General features: G+C 36.5%; 1 protein-coding gene across 9 annotated transcripts in view; it reads right to left on the bottom strand.

Annotated features, from left to right (window-relative positions):
• The window catches only part of LOC124300714 (DNA-directed RNA polymerase, mitochondrial), a 136234-nt gene that overhangs the window by 49700 nt on the left and 62797 nt on the right, over positions 1-23737 (bottom strand). For 7 of the 9 annotated variants that reach the window (XR_006907300.1, XR_006907299.1, XR_006907297.1 and 4 more), the window contains 8 exons: positions 15054-15329; positions 14574-14909; positions 14308-14478; positions 14010-14135; positions 13745-13945; positions 12949-13224; positions 5190-5435; positions 4951-5110 (listed from right to left, as the gene is read on the bottom strand). Coding sequence is in view for 2 of the 9 variants with exons in the window: in XM_046755031.1 (XP_046610987.1) it covers positions 4951-5110; positions 5190-5435; positions 12949-13224; positions 13745-13945; positions 14010-14135; positions 14308-14478; positions 14574-14909; positions 15054-15329 (1792 nt within the window). In the remaining 7 variants the exon portion in view is untranslated. Of the gene's footprint in view, positions 1-1461; positions 1774-4950; positions 5111-5189; positions 5436-12948; positions 13225-13744; positions 13946-14009; positions 14136-14307; positions 14479-14573; positions 14910-15053; positions 15330-23737 lie in introns of all 9 variants that reach the window. The other 2 variants (XR_006907302.1, XR_006907303.1) reach the window with 2 other exon arrangements.

Raw genomic sequence — 23737 nt, 5'->3', positions numbered from 1 at the left:
GGCAAGGGACCGTGTGATGGTTTGGCAGGGACAATCAAGCAAAATGCGAGAAAAAAATCGTTACAAATGGGCACGGAAGAACAAATTCTTACACCATATGGCTTGTTTAAGTGGGCAACTCAAGGTCTGCCACATATTGATTTTGTGTTTATCGACAATACGGAATATTTGAATTCAAAACCTTTATTAGATAAACGAGCATCTTACTCAAAAACAGTGAAAGGGACTCATGCGCTGCATTATGTTTCACCGATTCCTAACAACCTAGGTTCCGTTACAGTTAAGCCTGTATCGAATTCGTCAAATTCTTCAATCGTGCAAGTTTTCAAGATGTAAATGAAAATTGTTTTGCTCACCGCAAAATTAAAAAGATTCGATTTAACTGATCGAATATGTTTAAAAATATTAAAGCCTTATTTCTGATGTCATTATCCACGTGTGTAAATTGATTGAGAAATGATGATACTATATCTTAGAACTACAAAAAATAATTTTTTTTTGAATGTTGTAAATAATCGAATAACTATTTTCCGATGCGGGTTATTGGTAACATATGATTACATTGTATTTCTATGTAAAAGACGGAAAAAACCTTGAATGATCAATAGTTTTCAATTTTTAAATATGCATAAAAATAAAAATTCTAAATAATTGAATTTCTGCATTTTTATTGATTTTCGCCGTATTTACAGAGAACCCAACTTGAATTTGACATATGTTTAGTGAAATTTTCTCAGCTTTCGGAAGAAAATATTGAAAAAATGTCAATCCATGCGCAATACCATAAAAACAGCTTTTCACATTTGAAACTCAACTTTGAGAACTTTATGCAAGTTCGAGAAAAAGATCAATATTATTTTCGAAAACCTGAGAAAATTTCCTAAAAACAAGCATTCTTAATAATATTTTTATTTTCCTATAAAATACCGAAAAGTTGAACGAAGAAAAAAAAAAAAACTAAATGTGATGAAATGTCCCGTATAATTGCAGCCGAAATAATGGAGGAAAAAATTTTAAAAAAATTATGTACATGTCAATTATCGAGGACTACATCCTGGAACTATTTCAAAAAGTTCCATGAATGGGTTATCCAAAATGTCGTCTCCATTTGGCGCTTTCGCTCATATATAGAAATAGTATAATGTCATATTATTCTAGGAATATTTATGATTGTACCTCGTTTGTCCCTAAAATGCTATGCGGAAAACCAAATATTGCAATAAAATTTCTTTCAGTGTATGCCAGCGAAAGTAGGGGAGAAACGTTTCAAGATTATGCTTCTACAGCTGCCTGTCAGTCAAAAGTCTATTAGCTTCGGTAGAGCTTTTGAACACAACCTCGACTCTGTTTATACCATTCATGGAACCTTTTTTTTCTAATTTCTAGTATAGATTTGTATAAATAGCATGCTCCCTAGTTTGTATTCGTTCAGTTCGTATTGTTCATTTTGATTTTTCTTACTCATATTCCGTACGGACCTTTGTTGTTGTCCTCATAGCAGTCTACTTATTGGCGTTCGTTTATTTTTAGATCTCGACCTTGACTTTGTTTCTCTGAATCTGTTATGGCAGGAAACTGGCTATTTGGCTTAGTATGGGATTTCCATGGGTAAAATTACTTTCCAAGGGTACATTTTTAAATAATTTTTTGCATCGTTACTGTTCAAGTCGCTTGCCGAGTGTTTCGTTTTATTTTGTGTCATATCTACTTCCATTTCTTCTGACGGTCATTCCCCGTTCGCTGACTGTTCTCCCTCCATGATTCCCTCTCCACCTGTTAGAATGTTAGAAGTTCGCAGGTTTGTTTTCTTAAATCATACAGCACTCTTTCACCAAGCAAACAAGTAGACAATTGTAATTCAAATTCACCTCACCATTTTAAAGAATGGGGTGAAAAGGAAAAAATCTATCTCTATACACTCCATTTTCTTTTCAATATTTTTCTGAAAGAATCGAAGAACTTCTCATCGTCAATCTCCTAGTGTTTAATGTTCGTACTCGAGTTAATTATTAAGATATGTAGCACCATGTGGCGCCATCTATCGACCTGGTTGGTAGCTAGCGGGCTCTAGAGAGCCGTCTCCGCGAGAGACGCCAGTTATTCCGGCTTCGCGCGAAGAGAACACTGACATATGTACTCAAGTTTTCTCAGTAAATTGTATTTATTATTAAATCTCAATAAAACACAGCATTTTCGTAATCCACCTCATTACTGACGAACCTACTCGAAGTAGTCGTTACAGATACTCTTTGTTGCGAATAGCAAGCTTCTTTCGTAGAAGCAACGAAGACGGAGTCCTGCAAGCTATTTGAAGCAACAACAGTTGGGATGCTCGAACGAGCTATCACTCTAACAACTAGTCGTCGCTAGTGGCGCCGCTGCTTGTGTGGCTTACGTACAGCACTCTATGGGGCATTCCACGTTAAGTTAGCCACCTCCAGACCTCAGTACCTTCGGTTTTATTTTTCTTCTAGAATTTTATTATACTATGTGAGAGTAATGTGCCTGTTTTATTTCCCAGTTTTTCGAGCCGCCGTTTCCGAGTTCTTGCACGCCCAAATTTTACAATATTCGAAATCCACGAATTTTTGATTTACGATATCTCCAAATTGAAAAGTCCCATCAACAAAAACAAGGAGGTGTTTGGATTTGTCTTGAATCTAACTTTTTGGAAAAAAAAATGTTTCAAAAATTTTTCGCAACGTTTAGGCTGTCGTAACTAAGGCTCAAAGGAAAATATCCAAATTTTGTGAATTATGGAATTTTTCAAAATTTTCAATAATTTTTTTTTGGATTCTACGTATTTTTTTTTTACAGATAACAATGTTCCGTCCAAGATGGAAAATTCGATTCCCAGTTTCTATAAAATAAATAAACAACAAATGTGTACGAGTAATTCTACTACATCTACGAAACAACTAAATCTATGGAATTACTTGGGGCATTGTAAGCAAGAAAATAGAAACTAATATGCTAAAATAATATTCTCGTAATTATACTTGGTTGATAAGAGCCCGAATTATGTTTCTTCTTTTACATATTAGTATCCAGTCCGTAGTCTAAAGAGTGGTTCGAATTCAAACCGCAAGGTAGCGGATCGTACGATATATATTTGCACGCAGCCATGAAGATGAAGTCCTATAGAAATTGGGATGCTCGAACCTGTTATCACCCCAACAGCCAGGTGCCCCTAGCAGCACCTTTAATGAACTTTGTAAGGGAAGCGTCGGATGGCTCTACTGTCGACCAACGGTATTGTTCAATTGGGAAAACGGTCCGTCAACGAAGATGGAGTGCTATGAAAACGTACGGCTTATAGGCCGCATGAAGCAAAGCTATCCGCGATTTCCAAGTCCGTAAGATGGCTCTACCGATGGACTTTTTTTTTTAAATAAGTTTTATTAAGAATAGAAACACTTCAGCGTTGGTTTCATTCAAATCCACCAAGCGCAGCAAGAAATCAGGAGGGTTGTTTTCACCACTCTAAACCGTTTATTAGCAGATAAGATAATTTTATTCCGTATTTCTCCCAAGATCTTTCGAACTTCCGTTATGTGTGACCTGACATTTGTCTTCGCGGTTTGCCAGCCTTTCTTTATATTCTTGAATGCTAGAATGAGTTTCCCATTGTTTGCAAGCAGCACATTTGAGTGATTTTATGATAATATCAACCACTTGTCCTATGTTGGGCCCAATGCGCGATGCGATATATTCACACTTCTGATAGGAAATTTTGATTTGAAAGCCGATCCACGTGTATAGTATCTTTCGAAATCGACGTTGTCTTCGCACTCTCTTTACATTTCACAAGTGAGGAAATATCAGTAAAATCGATAATAAAGTTTATCATCTCATATCCAATTTCGTTATTCACTACAAAAAATCAGCAATGCTCGTCAATTTCTTTCATGATGCAAAAGTTTACCATCGCTATCCTGACTCGTTATGTTCGTTTCTAACTTCACTTTCTGCAATTACATACTGATTGCCAACAAATTTTCGTTTTCGAAGACTCTCCCCTGGAATTTTCATGCCAAGCCTGGTTTCTCGTTCACTCACTTCAAAAATAAATTTCACTCCGTACTGTTTGCAGTTCAAAAGCCTACTTTAAACTAATGGAAACTCCAAAATTTCGATGCATTTATGTGCATAAGGAAAAACTTCTATTTCATATGCACTACGATACCTGTTCATTGCAAGTGGTAAATAAGTTTCAATTCTTGGAATTACTTAGGTAATTTAATAAGCCGAATTTTAATCGGAGGATGAGTCACTGTAATTTAATTAAGAATTAAAAAAGAACTAATTTAGTTAAGAAACAAAAATTAAAAACGGGTCAAATTTCATTTTTATAGTTTTTCTTTTATCGCCATTATATTCCTCGCAAAAAATTGCTTACGAAATAAATTTACCCTCCTACTAACACTAAGGTGTCACGTACCTGAGAACTTCAGTGTGCACGCTCCTTTTACAGGGCTTTAAAAGCAGCCAAAATACCAGAAATGCTTCAGCTTACGGTCAAAGTGCGACGTGATCGTACCTCAAACACGTACCACAAAGTGGCTCTAGATCGTCATAACACCAAATAGTTTACTTTGTTTTCCTATTCTTAATTATCATACCCCATTGTTTTTGTTAAAAGCTTTGCTGCGTGTTCGATTGATAAATTTTGTCACGTTTCGATGGAATCGTGTCGATCAATTGTGGATTACTCTTTACCCACGGACCCCGATAATCCGATATATCAAATTAAATTTTACTTAGTGATTCCAATGTTCTCGGTTCAAATTGTTTACTAAGATTTAAAATTACGTAATAAGTAGTTAAAGAGATAGGTATTTGCATCTCGCAAGGGTTGGTTGATTATTGTTACAACCACACGAGTCAGTTACCGTTACGGTTCTTCGTATTCAAATGTTATGTGCAAGTAGTAAAATATAATTGACGCACCTTTCAGTTGTCTAGCGATTTGTAGTCTGGCACCAAATCGTGTTACACCATACACAGTAGTCATGACAGTTTGTTTGATGACTTTTCTTTTAATTAACCCATCTAGAACTTGTGCTATTTTCACTCCATTTTCCGCATCTTTTTGTCTCTCTTTTTCAACCTAAGCAAATGTATAACTAATGAAAAATATCTTAGATTATTATTGTAGTAATTAAACTACGATCAATAAATATTATTACCAGGGCAGCAACGGAGCTGTAGACATCTTGAGGTTTCGGCCGTGGAACAAGGTTAACACTTTCAGCTCCTTGTTCATCTCTTCCAAGTGCTGCATAATGTTGCAATCCGTTACAACTGCCATCTTGATGTACGGGAAAGTGACTAATATATTCAGACGGCTTTGGCGACTTCACAGCATTGGCTATTTCAAAACAAGCAGCTAACGTTTGCCACGGCTCTTCAGATTCTTGCCACCACTTCTCACCCTAAGATGAAGTGATATTGTCAATATGAGTCTCAGATTATTATAAAATAACTCAGGTATTCGAAGTGAAGTCAGTCACACTTGGATTCATTGGTCCATTCATATTCCATTCAATTGAACCTCACGAGAAACTAGCGTCATTACTTCTAAAAGAAGCCAGAGCTGCTAACGAAAATGAAAATCGACGACAGAACATCTTTTCGATTTGAAACAGATAAAAGAATACTTTACAGTCCAGGGTAGACTGTTGAACGGAAGTATTATAAATATACAGATTTTAGAAATAAAATCAATTATTGACTTTTGTGTCCACTGTATTAGATCCATTACTTTGAACTTTGAATTTTTAACCTTAGATTTGAAATAAACGACCCAACAAACAGTTATCGCACGAGTACATAACTCACAGAAAATATTTTAATGTGGTGAGGGGGCCTTATCAAAACGGTATGAAAAAAATGTTTTTTTGTTTTATTCAAGACATCAATAATAATATACAAAAACGTTGTGATTTGTTTTTTTTTTCGCAAAATAAAAAAAAAAGCTTGAAAGTTCAGCTGTCACGTCGGAATACCCCTTTAAAGATAACTAATGGATCGTTTGACTTAAAAAATGTTATGCACTGTTACATCCGGTGTACTGCAACACGTCTTTTCCATCTTTTGTAACCCCCTCTTACCTCTACTTGCCAACTCGTCTACATTCCTCGTAATAACGTCATAGTCTTTACCCTGTTGTATTACTTCTATTTAACCTCACGCCACCTGTAATCGCGCCTACTGCACTATTTCTATTTTCCAGTATTCTGGATTCTGCCACGTTTTTTACAATCATACTCTTTGTCCTAAGACCACTTGAATTTTAACTTTCATTACGTAGACTTCTAATACATCTTCCATCAAGTATACGTCTAATCCATTCCCAACAAGTCAACTTCCATTCCAACATTCATAACTAATTCCAATAAGCCATCATACACTCGAATATAATTTTCCTCGCGTCAATTTTTACTCTTTTCTACATTCCCTAACTCGAGAGCAGCGACGAGATCAAACTCAAAGCTATCCGAAATAACATCTTGGTTGAGTATAGAGACGCATTGACTTACTAAATTCTAATAATTTCTTACCCATTCAAAATTTTGTTACTTTGTTCTATTTTATATTTTTTGTAGCTAAACGTAACGCTTGCAGATTTGCCTGCCAATTACAGAAATTTTTTATACGGTAGTCTGCAGGAAGGTATAGAATACACACAATACATATATGAATTTTGTTTACAATTCAAGAATTTTGAAGCTCCTTCATAGGTAAATAAATATGCATTAAGCAGTTTATAACAGAAACTCGAATGGTTATTTTTAAATTCCAAGAACGACGTCCAAAACAGTGTTCCAAACAGGATTACGGGTACGATCGGTTACAGTGCAGAAACTATACGCGCATACTTTATGCGCGCGACACTTACCGCGCAAGTACAATTCAGCGACTTATAGAAATAGACTGTGCGGTTTTACGGGGCTGCTGAAGCCCAAACCAAAGGACAGAGATAGCTCTGGGACCGGCCCGCTCTATATTATACGATCGAATTAGTGTGGAGCCGCTGCCAGGCGAGGAATGCGGTAAAGCAAGCGGGGAAGTATATTTTTATAAGTCTACGTTTTTCCCGGGCCAAGTCACCGATTAGAATGTGAGGGCCAGCCCCAGCAGTTGCCCTCTCTCTCTCTTATACCGTTTCATTGTCAGCTCGGTGCACAGACCGCGCAGCTGTCACTATAGTCTAAGAGCTGGTGAATTTTTTAGTTACGTCGTTTTATAAACAATATTTTCCATCTTGTCGTACTCTCTTAACATAGCTGATAATTGATTGGGAAGTCTGCCTGGCCTCCAGTACTGGAGAACGCGGTGGGAGGGGCGCAGAGGGTTACAAAAATCAATTGAAAAACGTCATTTCATAAGCGCTAATTTTTTGTGTGGTAGCAGGGAATGATATTTTGAGTTGAATAGTAAAAATGGCAGACACCTCGGTCGCTGGAAAAATGGCGGCAGACAACAATAAAGACACGCGAAAATGTATCTAACTTACGTCATACTGTAAGGGTTGGAACAAAAATAAACTTTTACAGGAAGTCATCCAAATTCTATATACGAAAGGCAGACAAATATCTTGACCCGAACACCGTGGCAGACAACGAAAAACACCGGTAAATCCGCGCAGATTTGGAAGCGGGCGCTATAGTTATTTTCGATTACCAGAATTTTATTTAGTTACATACATTTTCGCGCGTCTTTATTGTTGTCTGTCGCCATTTTTCCAGCGACCGAGGTGTCTGCCATTTTTACTATTCAACTCAAAATATCATTCCCTGCTACCACACAAAAAATTAGCGCTATGAAATGACGTTTTTCAATTGATTTTTTTAACCATTTTGCGCCCTTCCCACCGCATTCTCCAGTACTGGAGGCCAGGCAGACTTCCGAATCAATTATCAGCTATGTTAAGAGAGTATGATAAGATGGAAAATTTTGTTTATAAAATGACGTAACTAAAAAGTTCGCCAGCTCTCCGTCTACTATAAGGCTATGGTACAATTACTGCGCAGCTTTTATCCGCCCTGAATCATCACGCGCAATTCATATTCCGCGCAAAAGCAATTACAACACAAATCATACAAATTTGTCGATAGTCATACAGATTAGTGGATGATAAAATGCCTTGGTAAATTCAGCGAAAAAGAATCAATATATTATTATAACGCAAAATTTTACTCGGTATTGTGGCAGATTCCCCGCAGGTAACTGATCGCGATTTCGTTGTATCGCATAACAACTTTCAATCGTGCGGAAAAAGATCAAATTTTTTTTTTTATGCACTTCTTTACTGCGAACATGTACCAGACGAAGACCAGTAAGAATTTACTGTTGCTTCAAACCATCGCTAAATTTCCAAATTGTTGAATGCGCTGCGCCTGGTAACCGATTGAACGTGTTGTTCCATGGTTCCGCGAAATTATTTGTCTTATGAAGATCGGCTTCGACAGTTTGATACTGAGTACCCTAACACGGTGCTGTTATTCCGGTTTTACTATGGCCGAAATAGTAATACCGGATTTAAAAATGCATGTAAATTTGTTATATCCGGGGTAATGCGCCATTTACACGCATTTTTAAATCTGACATTACTATGTCGACCACAGCAAAACCGGAATAACAGCGCCGTGTAAGCGTACTCACTGATTCCAGATGTTTGTAGGGTATAATGGCTGATGGTGTCACCCACTACCCATCGAGTGTCCAATCCACATGTTATCGATATAATAGTGGATGTCATACAACTCTTCGACATGTATAACGTAGAAATTAGAGTTTACTAATTCGATAACTTTCCGATAACGACTGCATTGACATTACTACAGAAATTTGCAACAACGTTCTATGGTAATTCCGTTGTTTCACAAGCAACCTTTTTAATATTGTCCAATACTTTGCACGCAGCCGCATCAGCAGTGTTTAGAAGTTGATTCTGAGTGCTCTATGAGTGATGATGCTATAGTTAAGGAGCTGGCTGCCAAAATTTCTAAATGATTTGCTCGTCTGGCAGACATTATTAATGTCAATTTTTGTACCATGAGAAACATTGAGGACCGCGTCTGCCACCTTGACAGGCCTGCGTTGTCTATTGACAGGGCTTAAAAAAATTGAAAAAAAAAGGTTTGCTAAATCATTTGTTCGTGTCTGCCTCTTGGACTGATGGTCAAAATCATCCTGAAAACGATCAAAATCCAGAGGCAGACATCCAGACCTCTGACTTTTGTAGTAGTAAATTTTTGAAGTTTTTTTTATGATTTAAAAAAGTGTACATGAAATTGTTACGGGGTAAAATGCGTAGGCTCCGATGAGCGGTAATCGGAGCTTACTCCACGCCCAGCCAAGGTGTTATTTGGCTATTATAGGGTCCGTTCACGTGGACTATGCACTCGCGTGCTACTACTCCCAATGCAGGAAGTGAATGGAACAGAACGGGATCGGTATTAAGGGAAGGTAAACGATTTGAAATATATGATTGTTTATTAGTAGTCAATGCAACGGAGTCGGTCGAGGGAAAAAGGTATGGTTTTGGTTCAGAGGGATAGGTGTCTTGCTTGAGCGCTAGGATGGATCTACCGAGTTTAGCGGGATGTAGAAGGCAAGCTAGCCGCGAGTTACAGAAGAATCTGCTGACTCGCGGACGATAAGAGTAGACTACAGAGCGTAAGGTAACTAAGAGTGTGGGAAAGGAATATGAAGTCTGGAGGAGGTAACAAAATGTTCACTCGGCAGACTTGAATTGTTCGATTAAAAACAATGTGAAGGGCCACAGAAAAATGGTCTGCCACCATGGTAGCGCGAGTTGTCAATTGACAGCGCTTTAAAAATGTAAAAAAAAAGTGTGCTAGATCATTCGTTCGTGTCTGCTTCTTGGATTGATGCTCAGAATCGTCCTCAAAACGTTGAAAATCCAGAGGCAGACATCCAGACCCCTGATTTTCCAAAGGCAGACCATTTGAATATAATTTTTTTTTTTAACTCTACGCTTGCGCCAAGCCACAAGTAAAAAATTCTGCGCCTACAAAATGTTAATGAAAATAATTAATGTTACATACAAGCAATTGATAGGAACAATTTTAAAAACGTATTTCAAATATTCGCGTTCTAAATCTGTTACCTGCCGTCCCGCAGGTATAAAATGAACTGTATAGTTTGTCTTTCTTTCTTGGAGAGAAGAAAGTGAGAACGTTATAACTCCGTAGAGAGTTAGGGCGTACCTATACATTATAGATATATGTGTAGGTATACACCTATACATATATAATAAATTTTTGAATAATTATTTGTTTAAACAATTTCTTAATTACTTTTGGGCAATATTATTATTGATGGTTTTTGTTCATAGCATGCCGAATGTTGCTGAATTTTTTCAGATTTTTATTAAGTAACAAAGTACAAAAAGTCTGATCGTATACAATTTTTGGCTGGGACGATCCATGACATACATCCTTAAATTTATTTGTGTCTTCTGTTGTGTTACTTCTGACGTTGTAATAAACTGTTTTTTTTTCTTCTTTTTATTGGATCCAATAAAAAACACTGAACAATATAATAATACTAAAACTATTATTACCAACAATAAATAGCCGTAATACCCACTTTCCCTTGATTCTGCGTGGACTTCAAAAAATGGTACACCTCAAAATCAGTGACCAAAATGTCTGCCAACTTTTTTTTGTATTCGGGTAGTCCTATTGAATCGAATGGACGCAACTAGAACGACGAACAAATCATTTAGTAGAGCTTTTACATTTTTACAACTACGTCCCGTGATAATGCAGGGCCCTGCATGTCTGCCTCTGGATTTTCAACGTTTTGAGGATGATTCTGACCATCAGTCTTAGAGGCAGACACGAACACATGATTTAGTGCCCTTTTTTTTTCATTTTTGAAGCGCTGTAACTCAAAAACGCAGGGACGTAGGACCTTAATTAACTGAACCTAATCGATTTGTATTGATCTGAACTTTCATCCCTATCGATGTGAAAGACAAACAAATCATTTACTAAAATGGCAGCCAGCTCCTTAACTACTAAGTTTTCTTCTGCGGGCGCACGAATACACATCATATTTAATGCACTGACATACCGTTTACCCTCGTATTCTTTGTCTCGACGATACAGATATCCTTCGAAACTGGTTAAAATGTTGCCAAAGGCATTGCGGTGTATTGATCAGACACTTCCGTATTCAAGTGCTTGTCTTCGAACGTATCCGAGTGAACAATTTCATGACAATATGAGATTATACATGATTAAGAACATACGAAAACAACATATATGTCGTAGATACATGTTTGAAATTTACGTTGACCAATGAGTTTGAGAATTTCAATCAACGGGAAAAGTTGCGCGATTTATAATTATTTAGCAATAGTAAATATTTTTGTATATTCATTGAAATTGTATTGTGAGTACGAATTGTAAAACTATAATCTTATTATTGAGTTTCTGGTGACCGTATTATCTATCATGCTCGTGTGAACTGTACAATGCATTAATAATCAAATGAAGTACATAGTTTGGTGTAGTAGGTAGGTCGTCCGACTAGTAATCCGAAAGTTGCGAGCAAACAACGGGGTTTGAGCCCCGGTTAGGAAAAAATAATGCGATAGGTTTTCTAATCGATCTAAAATGCGCTTTCATAGATTGTAAGGAATGATAAGTTGTTAAGATGTTGTCTGTGCTCACAAAAAATTAATAACCAATTATACACCCGTTCCACATCTATTTTTTCCTCATCCATTAAATTTGCAATCCATAATTGTAAAAATAATACCCAGATTTATTGAAATTACGGCACTAATACTAGTAAGTTTGCGGTAATGTTACGGTCAATTCAAAAAATTAGTTCTCGAAGAATACTTGAAAAAATTAGAGTAAATTTACTCTTCCATAAGAGGATAAAACTTCCATTACAATTTTAGCACATTTCCATCAAACATTTTTAACAGTGTAGATTGTAGGTAATTGCTGTTGCGTGGTTGAATTTTGCGCGTAAACGGACTTGCGCGGTGATGGCTGCAGCTCGGAAACCGTTTTCGCGATCGCGTCATCACGCTAAAAATGAATATTATACGCCCGGTAAATTTTTGCACGATAAAAGTCGGTCCCCAGAAATACCGCATTTATTATCTCTCAGCCCGAATCAGGAGGTGGCTAAATTATCATTCAGTTTTTAAATACTATTTCTAAACCTAACCAAATCTTAAGATTACTTCAAGCACTCTCTCAATAGTGCCGCTACGGTACAAAAGGAGAAGCGGTTTTGCGCTAATTGGAGGACCCGCGAGCGTGCGAGATATTGCATTTTATGCGCCGCACCATTGAGAGTTACGCTTGACAGAAAAAATTGGTCTAGGGAGGGGTGGGGGACCGCAACCAAGTATGAAAGTAGAGAAGTGGTACTGTTGAGGGAGTGCACTGTACCTATACATTTTACAAGGTTCATATTTGTTCTCACCAAACATAAACGCATGGCAGGGAAAATTGATGTTTCGAATAACAACAGCTCTGACAAACCAAAGTACTGGGTTTGAAACTTCTCAAAACCAAAACTCGAAACGTTTCGGAAATTCAAAAGTGCAACTGTCACAAATACGCAACTTCCAAAATAGAATCTTGAATTGTCTAAACCCTAACTAACAGATCTACTGTACCACACAATTCTAAAAATACCTTCATATTATAGCTACCAAATACAGGCTGGCTATTTCAGAATTTGACTTTTCGAGACTAAGTGATATCAGAGCTAAATTTTTCGAAAATTTGCACATTTGGGATTTCGCACCTTCAGGGCTTGGGGGGTCGGTGTTTCAGAGAACTGACGTTTGGGAACGTCGCTATAGTAAATTCAAACTTTATTTTATAGAACTTGAATCTCACCACTGCTGGTCTAAAATTTTTATAGGAAATTAAAATAACTTACCGTAAACGGGTTTTCTGCACTGTCTAAAATTTTTGGTAACAGCTCATTTGCATATTTCAGTCGCTCGTCATTAGATTCTCTTTTCTTAAGTCCTGTTATATTGATAATATGGATCTTTAGCCAATCAAGCCCATCTGGACCTAAGGGTTTTCCTAAAGCAAAGACCATCAAGGAACGTGCCAAGTCAGAACCCAAATGATTCAGATGTGGAGGGACTGGATATACACGTCCTCTGAAATCTAAACTGTGTGGTAACCAAAATACTTGGCCCCTGAACTGCAACAGAGTAAAACGTTCAAATTTAAGTGAACAATAAGTAGTAATGCAGCACATAGCAAATGTGTTGCGCATTTCTCTCCAGGATTGATCACATTATCAAACAAAACAGTCCAGTTTCGAATATACATTTATTCAACTTTTTTTTATTTAGAGGAAGTGCACTTCCTATAGTTTGCCTGATATGGTGTGTATTTTTTTCAGATAGCAGCACTAATTCGAACTAAAACTTCGTAGTTACAGATTTTTTGTTAACATTATCACTCTTGCAATAAAATATATAGTGAGCATGTGTCCGAAGCACATATATTTTAAATAAAGAAGCTACCCTGTTGGCCTACTCAAATAGTCTTTGTTCAAGTCAATTACGTTTTTTTCTCAGCATGTGTTTTTAATAGCTATTTCAAATGACACCGTTTTCATTTAATTCTCATTGCGCTATCCAAACTTTTTGGAATCTCCAGGGAAGGGGTGCTCCCCCCCCCTGCCGATGTCCTTAAAAGAGAAAATAGTTTCTTACGTGATTAGCCAAGGACAGTTTGTAAAGAGTATCACACCAGAGAGAGTACATATCTGATCTTTTCTGCCTTTCCTTCAGTCGGGCTTTCGAAGCCTTGACTCGTTCTTCCTTTGATGCATTCGCATCAACCGTTACAGTTGGGACTACGGGAGACTGTGGTTCTGGAATATCTAATTTTTTTGATCCGCCATTCTGGAATACCTGGAAAAATTGGGCAATTGAATGCGAACGCGTTGAAACTGCAAATATATCAATAAACGCTTACCTTCACAGCGATGTCCAAAACAGGTTGGTTTATTCTCCAGGGTATACTACCCAGTTGATTCAAACAATCTAGAACAGGGTATATCTGCTGTTGTGGTATACTTTGGAGTATTCGCCATTGCTGAACCTAAACTCAGAACCAATTATATTCCTTATTTTTATTACTTTATTTACAGTCCGAATGTCGCCTTGTCCATAGGACAAATACTATCATAATCGCATTTCTTAATGAAAGATATTTAACAATTTTGTGCTCAAGATATAAAAAATTAAGTGGCCTGTGAAAATCTACAACTTACAGCTTGGTAAGGCAGTCTTATAATTTTTTGACCAGCTACCAAGTATCCTCCATGGTGGACAGTATGCCAGGGTACTGGTGGAATCACCGATGGTACATCTGTGGTATCAAAATCCAAGGTATCGAGCTGCGCTTGTTTGTATATTCGTGACAAGACTGGATGCGGTTTTATCTACAGTATTAAATGTTTTATTTATAAACGTGATCAAGCTTCGTAGGATTCTCTGTACAACGTAAGTTATATGAATATTCAGTAGATTCACTTACCTCTTGCGTAATTACGTATCGAGTGTTTCTAAAGACAGTGTAAAACGCAGGCAAATATCTTTCAGTTTTACTTTTGTTTTTTATACAATTGACATCAATTTTGATATCCCTCAAAATGATGTCATACAAAAATCGACCGAGACTTCCAAAAACAGTTGATGGCCACTCTGTAATTTGTATGTCTGTGGTCGGGCCACTGTGTATTTCTTCATGGAGGAGATTTTGCCAGATAGATCGTGTATTCATTCCGTTGTATCCGTTTAAATACCGATCACAATATTTTCCGTATATTCGGAATATCTTTTTACTCACGCCGTATCTTGACTTCATTTCAATCTAATACGAGATTAATCACAAATTTAATTAGTGATTTATGCGTCGAAAATAATTTGATGCTACGCACTATTGATGAAAATTTTTAGTTGGAACAATACAACTTATACGTTGAAAGCACAAGCCAGGTAATAGGAATATCATTACCTCATATTTTCTAAATATATTGTGGCCAAGATTTCGAGTCAGCGTGTTTAAAGAAGGGCTGAACATTTCGGAACCAGTAGCTAATCGTTTAATTTCTTTTGCAATAACATCAATGTAATGATGCTCATCCAAAACTTTTAGGTAGGGATATATATTTATTGGCCGTTGCAGACTTTCTCCTGTGGTGCATTGCTTTTTCAAAATATCCAGATCTCTTTGAAAGGATTCTGCAATGATACGTCTCCACATCTTCTCAGACTCCATGACTTTCTTTCTCTGTCCATAAAAATACAAATAAATATTATATAAATTTTCATGGAAGTGATTGTTACAGGAAGCTAGAATACCTTTAATTATAAAATTGAACTAGAATTATCGGATGTGCTACAGCTGAGATGAAAGCAGACCATTAAAAGGATTGTCTTCAACTCAATGTCCGAGATTTGATTTTTCATACCTGTTGGTAGTGTGCGAAGTGCCTAATTCACGCATTTCGACGCGCAGTGTACGATGCGAAAATGGGGGTACGAAAATCCGCACAAAGAGCAGATCGAGGATAGGGGATCTCTACGTGACGAATATTGTTGCATCAAAAACTTTACACTTACACGGACCGAGCGTGAGTACAACTAGCGCCACGAATGGTCAAATTTATCCCTATTGATGGGACTTACACGTCCGGTAGTTACTTATCATAATTTAAAAAAAAAAAATCAAAAATTTATGTATAAAAAATGCTTTCTCCCAGTGTAAGAAAAGTGAAGGTTAATTGTTGCGCTACCAGTTGTTATAATAGTCTCAGAAATACCGAGTAAACCGTTATTTAATATCCCTATGCGATAGGGCGATTCATAACGATTGATCACTTTCGTGCCATGGCGTAGCAACGGTAATTTATAATTTTGCTGAGCCATTGGATTGGACAGGGCAAAATGCCCATCGGTTGGGACAAATACGGTCGATTTGGCGCTGTCGTCAATTTCGCGCACAGTCTCTATACCGATCTTTCGAGTTTAGTCTTAGTAGTCAAGTTATTCTGTCCGAAAAAAGACAAAAAAATGTGAGTGAACAGAACAGGCTGATCGTTATATATTGTGTAGAGGGGGCTTAGAAAGATTCCCAAGATGTTCTGTGTGCTTTCTCCACCATATTGAAAAAAAGGTAAATTTTCTTTTTTTGCGATAACTCGATCCCCGTCGTGATACAATAATTTACATCGGATACTTTTTGGTTACTTTTTTACGCTCTACAATTAGAGCGTAAAATTGAGAGATTGAAACTTAGCATTCCATTTTTTCTCCTTTCTCGTGATACATATCGAAAAAATGTCTCTTATCAAATTTGTACAGCAAGCTAAGTTCTACAATGTCATTTTTTTCTTCTAGATCAGTATTACCACTTTTAGCGTACTGCAAAGGCGGCAAGTTTTATAGCTCGCACGATGATCTGAATCGCCGATCATCTCATGACGACCACCTTCGGTAGATTTGTAACTTTAGCATGTCAATCTTCATGCAATTTTATGAGACACGTAGCCTTGCGTTTTGACGAAAAACGAATTCTTACTTTTGTTTCGTCATTTTGAAATTTGCAAGTTAATCGTGTAAAAAATTCATGTCTTCAACTTGGCGCTATTTCGTCCCCAATCATCCAATGCAACGATTTTTTTTTTTTTTAAATTGCTGTATTTCATAAGTTTCAAGCTTGTTGCTAGTAAACTGTGATTCAGTGGAAATTCTCTGAAATGGAAGATAAAGACTGAATAAGTAAATTTTTCTTGAAATAGAGTTTTCCAAAAACGTCACCTTCGATCATCGCAAAAATTTCATGTGTTTTCCAGCACCCAAAAAGCAATCTTTCTGCCAAGTGGCAACATGCCATCTTCCCTATCACGTGAGTTCCAGCCTCGCGATGAAAAATGCAAATTTTTCACGTTTTAGCGTTATATCCGTAGCGTGCAAGCTGAAATCCTGTTACAGATGTTTTTGACTCATATAAGTCATAATCAATGTAGCAAGTAGTTAAGTAAAATAAATATCTTTTCATTCCAAAATTTTACATTTCAAATAATTTAAACGTATAAAATTACTATACTAAAAAGAAAAGATTGAACCATTCGTGATTATTTCTTTTTCTCAATAACTTTATTAGTTTAATATTCAATTCGATTTATTTATTAAATTTTGCTCTCACAATGAAGTCAGTACACATGTTTAGGTGTTCTATTTAGTACAGGTGAATTCGGAGGTGGAGAAGATGTTTTACAATTATGACGTGTTCACTTGTAGCCACTCGTTCGCAAATTTTGACCTTAATTCTAAAGCACGCACCATATACAGTGCTAGTTTGAGCAGCTCTTGTGTTGAGTCGTTGTAGTGAAGGTTTCGCCAAAAGTCGTTTTCACCCATTATTTCGCTTTTAACATAATAAAATTCCGACCTTAGACTATTGCGGCAAGGGCAATACATTTCACTGTGACAAAACTCACAATCCGACGTTAGCGAAAATCTGTGAATCTTTTGATTGAAGATTACTCTTCTCATGGTACTGTTTATTAAACGTACTTGTGTGATCATCCTTGTTTTTAGTAAGAGTATTTTTTCATTCAGAAGTTTGAGTGGTATTTTTTAAGGATGATATCTTAATTCTACATCATTTTTTGTATACTTTTAGATATATGTTTTTCTTCGATATTATTTTTTACAAAAAAGTCATTAAGGGCCTAGCCAGGGTTGCATATGAAATATGCCCCTGAACCAATTTGGATTTGCTATACGCCACATTTTAAGGCTACCTCAAAAACTTGGTTCACCCAAACTTGAAACCTTTATCTTTATTATTATAATGGAAACTCCGAATAACGTGGATTTCAGTTTGTTCGCGATTCCCACACGATTTCGAGTTTAAAAAATATGAAAAAAATTTGAGCTCTGGCGGATATCAACATAAACTCGAGAATTTTGTCGCGCCAAACTCAAACTGTGAAAAATCTTTTCAGGTTTAAATTGTCGATCTGTTATTGAGTTTGAAAAATGACTAACCTCTTTTTCTCACAGTTTGCACATTGGGTCATTCTTCATTTTCTGCAATTTTTTCAGAATTTCGGTAAGGTGCGTCATTGTTAAAAAATTCAAAAATTCATTTTTCAATAGTTTTTGAGGGAAAAGTAACTTAATTTCAATTGAATCATCGGGGACATATTTCCGTGATCGAATAATTCCTCGACATAGTTGAAAATACTCCCTTATTTACTGAATCAGTGAACAAATTCGTTTCTGATTTTATAATATTGTTGCTTTAATAATTTTTCATCTATTTAAGAAGTATATCAAACGGATTCGAAATTACATAATATAAAAACTGTGTACAACATAATTTATTCAGTCTTCATCATTATCATCATTGATAACAGGACTGACCTGCTCGGTTTCGAAAATTCTACTCAATGCCTTTGCAGGCCTTATAATTTTCGCGATATCGAGCATTAGATAAATAATAAATTGTTGCTGGTACCTGTGAACAACACCCAACGATACGACTCCCGTTTGCACATTCACGATAATAGCGCTTCATGCTATCGTGTCGATTTGAGTTGGGCACATAATCGATGTAGCATCGATAAGTTTTACTGTTTATGTGTCGCAATTTGACTTTGATTTTCAGTACATTGCCCTTTTCTTATATATTTTAAAATTACGAAAACAAAATGTTTTTTTTTTTTATAAAAGTACACTTGTCTACATTTGTTTATGTACACTATGACCTACTCACTCTAGTGCATATTTTCACCGCTAGGTGCAATTTCTTAAGCCACGCCTCTGCCAGAGATCCCAATATCGCATAAAACCACACGAAACAATTAAGTCCCTGACGGCCACGCATAAACTGTTAATTGTCTTGAATATCAACCACCAGATAGCGCATCAAGAGAATTTATAAAATGAATAAACAAGTATGAAAATTTATAAAGCTTGATCTTTGTCAGTCGGTAGGAAAACTATCTTACCGGCGGGGCGGCATGGGCATAATCTAGATGGAACTCAAATCCTTTCAAATAAAAACAAATAATAAAAAAATAAACAGAATCGAATTTAATACAGGAAGGTTCGCTTCGTGTAGCACTATAGAGCAATCATTGTCAAATAAGTCATCGGCAACGACTCCAAAGACTCCACATATTTAAGGATTTCCCTAAAAAATGACTGAAAATCGGGTTTTGATTTTTTTAACAATGGCGCACCTTTCCGAAAAATCTGAACAAATGATAGGAAAGCAAGTATGACGCCATCTACATACTGTGAAAAAAAGAAGTTAGTCACTCTGTAAACTCAGTAGATCGACAATTTAAACCTAAAATGATTTTTCACAGCTCGAGTTTGGCACAAAAAATTTCACGAGTATGTATATCGATATCCGCTAGATCTCAAATTTTTTTCACATTTTTCAAAGTACAAATGGCGTAGGAATCCCGAAAAAACCGAAATCCACGTTATTCTGAGTTTCCAGCATAATAATGAAGATAGAGGTTTTAATTCTTCTAGTCCGACCGTTGTTGTGTCAACTTCTCTAACGGTCATCTAAATTCAATGTCATGCCTTCCTTGCCATTAATTTTGCTCCATGATGTGTACTTGGGAGTTACGTATTACACTGTACAATGTAATAGTGTATTTTAAAATTTTATCCTACAAAACTGTTTCATCGGCATGTTCCACATCATGCTTTTTTATCCAAAAAATTCTTGCAGCAGATTATCATATTAAAAAAAATGCGTTCTGAGGAGGGCCCCCACCTGGGCCGAAATGTTAACAAATTGACGTCTGTGTCATTGACCTTCAGATCCAAGAAATAAATATTTATTCGTCATCATCGAGGTCAAGACAATCATATACATAGAGGTTTTAAATTTGGGCGACCAGGTTTTTGAGGTTGCTCTAAAATGTGGCGTATAGCAAATCCACATAGGTTCAAGCGTACATTTCATATGCAACCCCGGCTAGATCTTTTGGTTGACCCGATTTACTTGATGTTATTTTCGTTTTTATTTGCGATTTTTAGTAGGCGATCAAGGCAAATCTTGACATACTATGTTCGTTCATTTTATTGACTCTCTGAAACCAAGCTAGGCTGTTCCTCATTGCGTTCCACGAGATCGAGGTGGCGCTCGTTTCAATTCTAATCACGTAATTAGAAGAGCAGTTTGGAAGGTGAAGTACTTTTGTATAACATGAGAATTGTATTCGGTCAATATCTTTCAAGTACCGAAGGTCCCAGATTTCCATCCCGTAAAGAAGACCGCTTGTCACTAGTGCTAGAAAGGTTTCGTGTTTCAGGTGGTCGATTTTACAAAGTTTATAATATTTAGTGCGCTTGACATGACGGCTGGAGTGCTACTAACTGTTTTTTCTTTATTTTTGAGTAACACGCCAGATGTAGAAAAAGTGAGCCCGAGATAACTGAAGTAATTAACAGTTTCTATCTCTTAGTCATCACAGTAGAAGTTACTTGCGCTTTAAACCGACCATTATGAGAAATGAGGGTTTTTGATTTACTAAAGTTTGTTACGAGGTTGTTTTCTCTGCAATACGCTTTCAAAATTCTAATCTTTTTCTTCAAGTCTGGGACTGAATCAGATAGCACGACGATATCGTCTGCGTAAGTCATGCAAAATATTTAATTAGCCTGATTGATTGATATACCGCGAGCACAGTTTTTGTAAAAGAATTTTTTTAAGTCACTTAGGAATAGGGAGAAAAATTGTGGGCTTAATATTTCACCTTGGAGAACTCCCTCCGTTACATCGAACCTTATCGACGTACCATTGGGAGTTCTGTTTGCCTGGTTGTATAAGCTTTGGAATATTCTAAAGAATTTCACACTCACTCCTATCTTGAACAGTTTCATCCATAACAGCTTGTGCTTGACCGAATCGTATGCTTTAATTTTGGCCACGACAAAACAGAAGAATTTTTCGCTTGCCTGGCTTAGGCTTATTTGAATAATCGAGTTTACGGGGAAGACGTTGTCGATACAACATAGTCTTATGAAGATGGATTGTGCGCTCTGTTCTCCGAGCTGAACTCTGAAGACGTGACAAGACGGAGAGAACAATAGCTGCGGGAATTTCCTCTCACTGAAATCGATGAGTTTGCAGGGGAAACACATAGTTATACAAATATACCCTGCTTGCCTTATCGCTTTGGCCGCCTGGCTGCTGCTCCCTACCTTTTTGATCATTCAACATAAAGAGGACTCCGACAGAACTAGCTCTGTCTTTCGGTCTTGGCTTTTGGTAAATGGTAAGTACGGTGTTGCCGTCTGGTGGTAGAAATTGAAACTACTCAAATTGGGTCAGCTGTCACGAACAGCTTATGCATAATAAAAAAATACTGAACTTGTATTTAATTATTTAAACCTTATTGGGTATTATTTGCACTTATTATTGATTTTGTATTTTTTCTATTAAGTGAACAAATTCGATACCACGATGGAAAATACCGTAGATACTACGGGAGCGCGATTTTCTCCAAAAGAAAATAAAAGCAAAATGTTTTGCTGTGTTTATGGGTGCAGTAGTAAGTCTTGTAAAACCTCAGATGTTCGGTTTCATTATTTTCAAAAACAAAATAAAAATTTTGTCAACATTAAAAATGCTTTTGGAGTTGATGAAAAAATTGACTGTAGAAAAATATGGCCACGAGTTTTAAAAATAGGCAAAGACATTACAGATTACATGCAAGTTTGTTCATTGCATTTTAAAAAGTCTGATTATTTTTTACCAGGTAATTATATTTATTTTTCGGCTACATTATTTGATATTAATTTTTTTATTTCTTGAAATAAACTCAAAACATTATTTTGTTATGCAGATTTAGGTTCTAAAGGTAAAAGACGTTTTGAAACAAAACGCAGTACATTCTTGCAATTTGCGTCGTAATGATAAAAAAACAGAATGGATTGAAATTAAAAATAATGACAGAGAGGCAAGAAGATTATGAAGAGATAAAATATTTTCAACCAATCAACCTGCTTGTTTTACAAAATCGGATGCATCAACTAATTCAACTAATCTTAATTCGACTTATGAATCCGATGATCAGAGAAATCTTTGCCAGTTTTAGCTATCACTGTAGTTATTTCATGAGGGTTTCCTCGAGTTTTTGATGATTGCAAACAATAAAACAGTAATTCATAGTATTCATTATTTTCATTTAATATTCCCGTATAAATTAAATGATTAGAATTAACGATTTGCTCTCCTTCAATAAAGTTCCGCCTTTTCGGTGTAGAACCCAAATGAACCAAAATTTCACACAACGACAAAAACATTGTTCTTATTGGTCTTGTAAAAATATGCTGTAAATTTTTTTACATTATTCGACTCACTGAATTATACGTCAGTGTATAAATGCATTTGTATCTTGATGGCTACTTCGTGACCACTGGTCCATCAACTGACCCGAATTCACTAGTTCAATCTTTCGCCACCAGTTGGCGTAGGTACAACTCCCAGTTACCATTAGCCGCCCCGCAAGACCGTACAGTCTATCACTATAAGTCTATACTATACAAGTTCTTCCTTTGCGGAACACAGTGGGACGAAGTCCTGAAAAACCGGATCAACTTCTATTTTCAAATATAAAGTACCATTTTGCACCATTTTGTCCAATGACCCAATTTGAGGGTTTTAGGTCTATTTTTTTTAGTCTAGTCTATTAGCTTATGAAATTTACAAAATTCGGCTGCTCCCACCTGCTCCTTTGGCTGTAACGATTTTTGTTCGTAATTCGTGCACAGCTTGAGGGGGTACGCAGCATGTTACGGCAGGTTTTCAGTACGTACAATAGGAGACTAAAAACCAGCTCGGTTATTTTATATTCGCATTGTTTATAGTAAATGTTATTAATAATTTGTGTTCAAGGTTTCTTGAGAAGCAGCATATGTATTATTGTTTTATCTGTCAAAAATTATATGAATAAATATTACGGCCACGTGTTTTTGTGACCTTAATATTGGAGAACAAACTTACAAATAAAATGAAAATCGCTATAGAAAAGCGTAGTTTATCAAATGAGTTAGATAGTACTTTATTCACTATGACTTACGTTAAATATTTGAAGTTTTCATATGAAAATCAGTTTTAAATTCTCTGTGGATTTGCTAGAAGGTCTAGTATGGAAGCATTACTCTATATACGGAAAGAGGTTTTGAACATGGTGAAAGAACATTTGAAGAATAGATTGCCGCTTTATTGGAACATCTTGAGTTGCAAGTCGCGAGGAGAGTGAGCGTTCGGTTTTTATATCGAACGATATAAAGCAATCCTTTTTAATGTTATTTAACACAATGAAAACAATGTGGCAATCGGTCTGTAGAGAAAAAAATAAGTTTCACAAGAAATATAAGTCGTGGCTTAATGTGCACGTGTCCTTTCCCGCACCTGCTACTTCTCAGGAGACATCGACCAATAAGAGTGATTGCCCTTCCAAGGAGTTTGAGTTACCAAGTGAGAGATGGAAACGGACGAGAACTGAAGCAGTCCGTGCAATGTTGACTACAAACGAGTCTCCATATGCTGTTCAATGAGCCTTCGCTCCTCCGGACAATTAAATACATCGAACGTTATGAAGAATGCAACACTGACGAGTCGAACAAGAGCTTCAAGTACCGAAAGGCTTTGGAAAC

Source organism: Neodiprion virginianus, chromosome 3 (assembly GCF_021901495.1).
Source record: "Neodiprion virginianus isolate iyNeoVirg1 chromosome 3, iyNeoVirg1.1, whole genome shotgun sequence".
NCBI lineage: Eukaryota > Metazoa > Arthropoda > Insecta > Hymenoptera > Diprionidae > Neodiprion > Neodiprion virginianus.
This window is presented reverse-complemented; position numbering and strand designations above follow the sequence as displayed.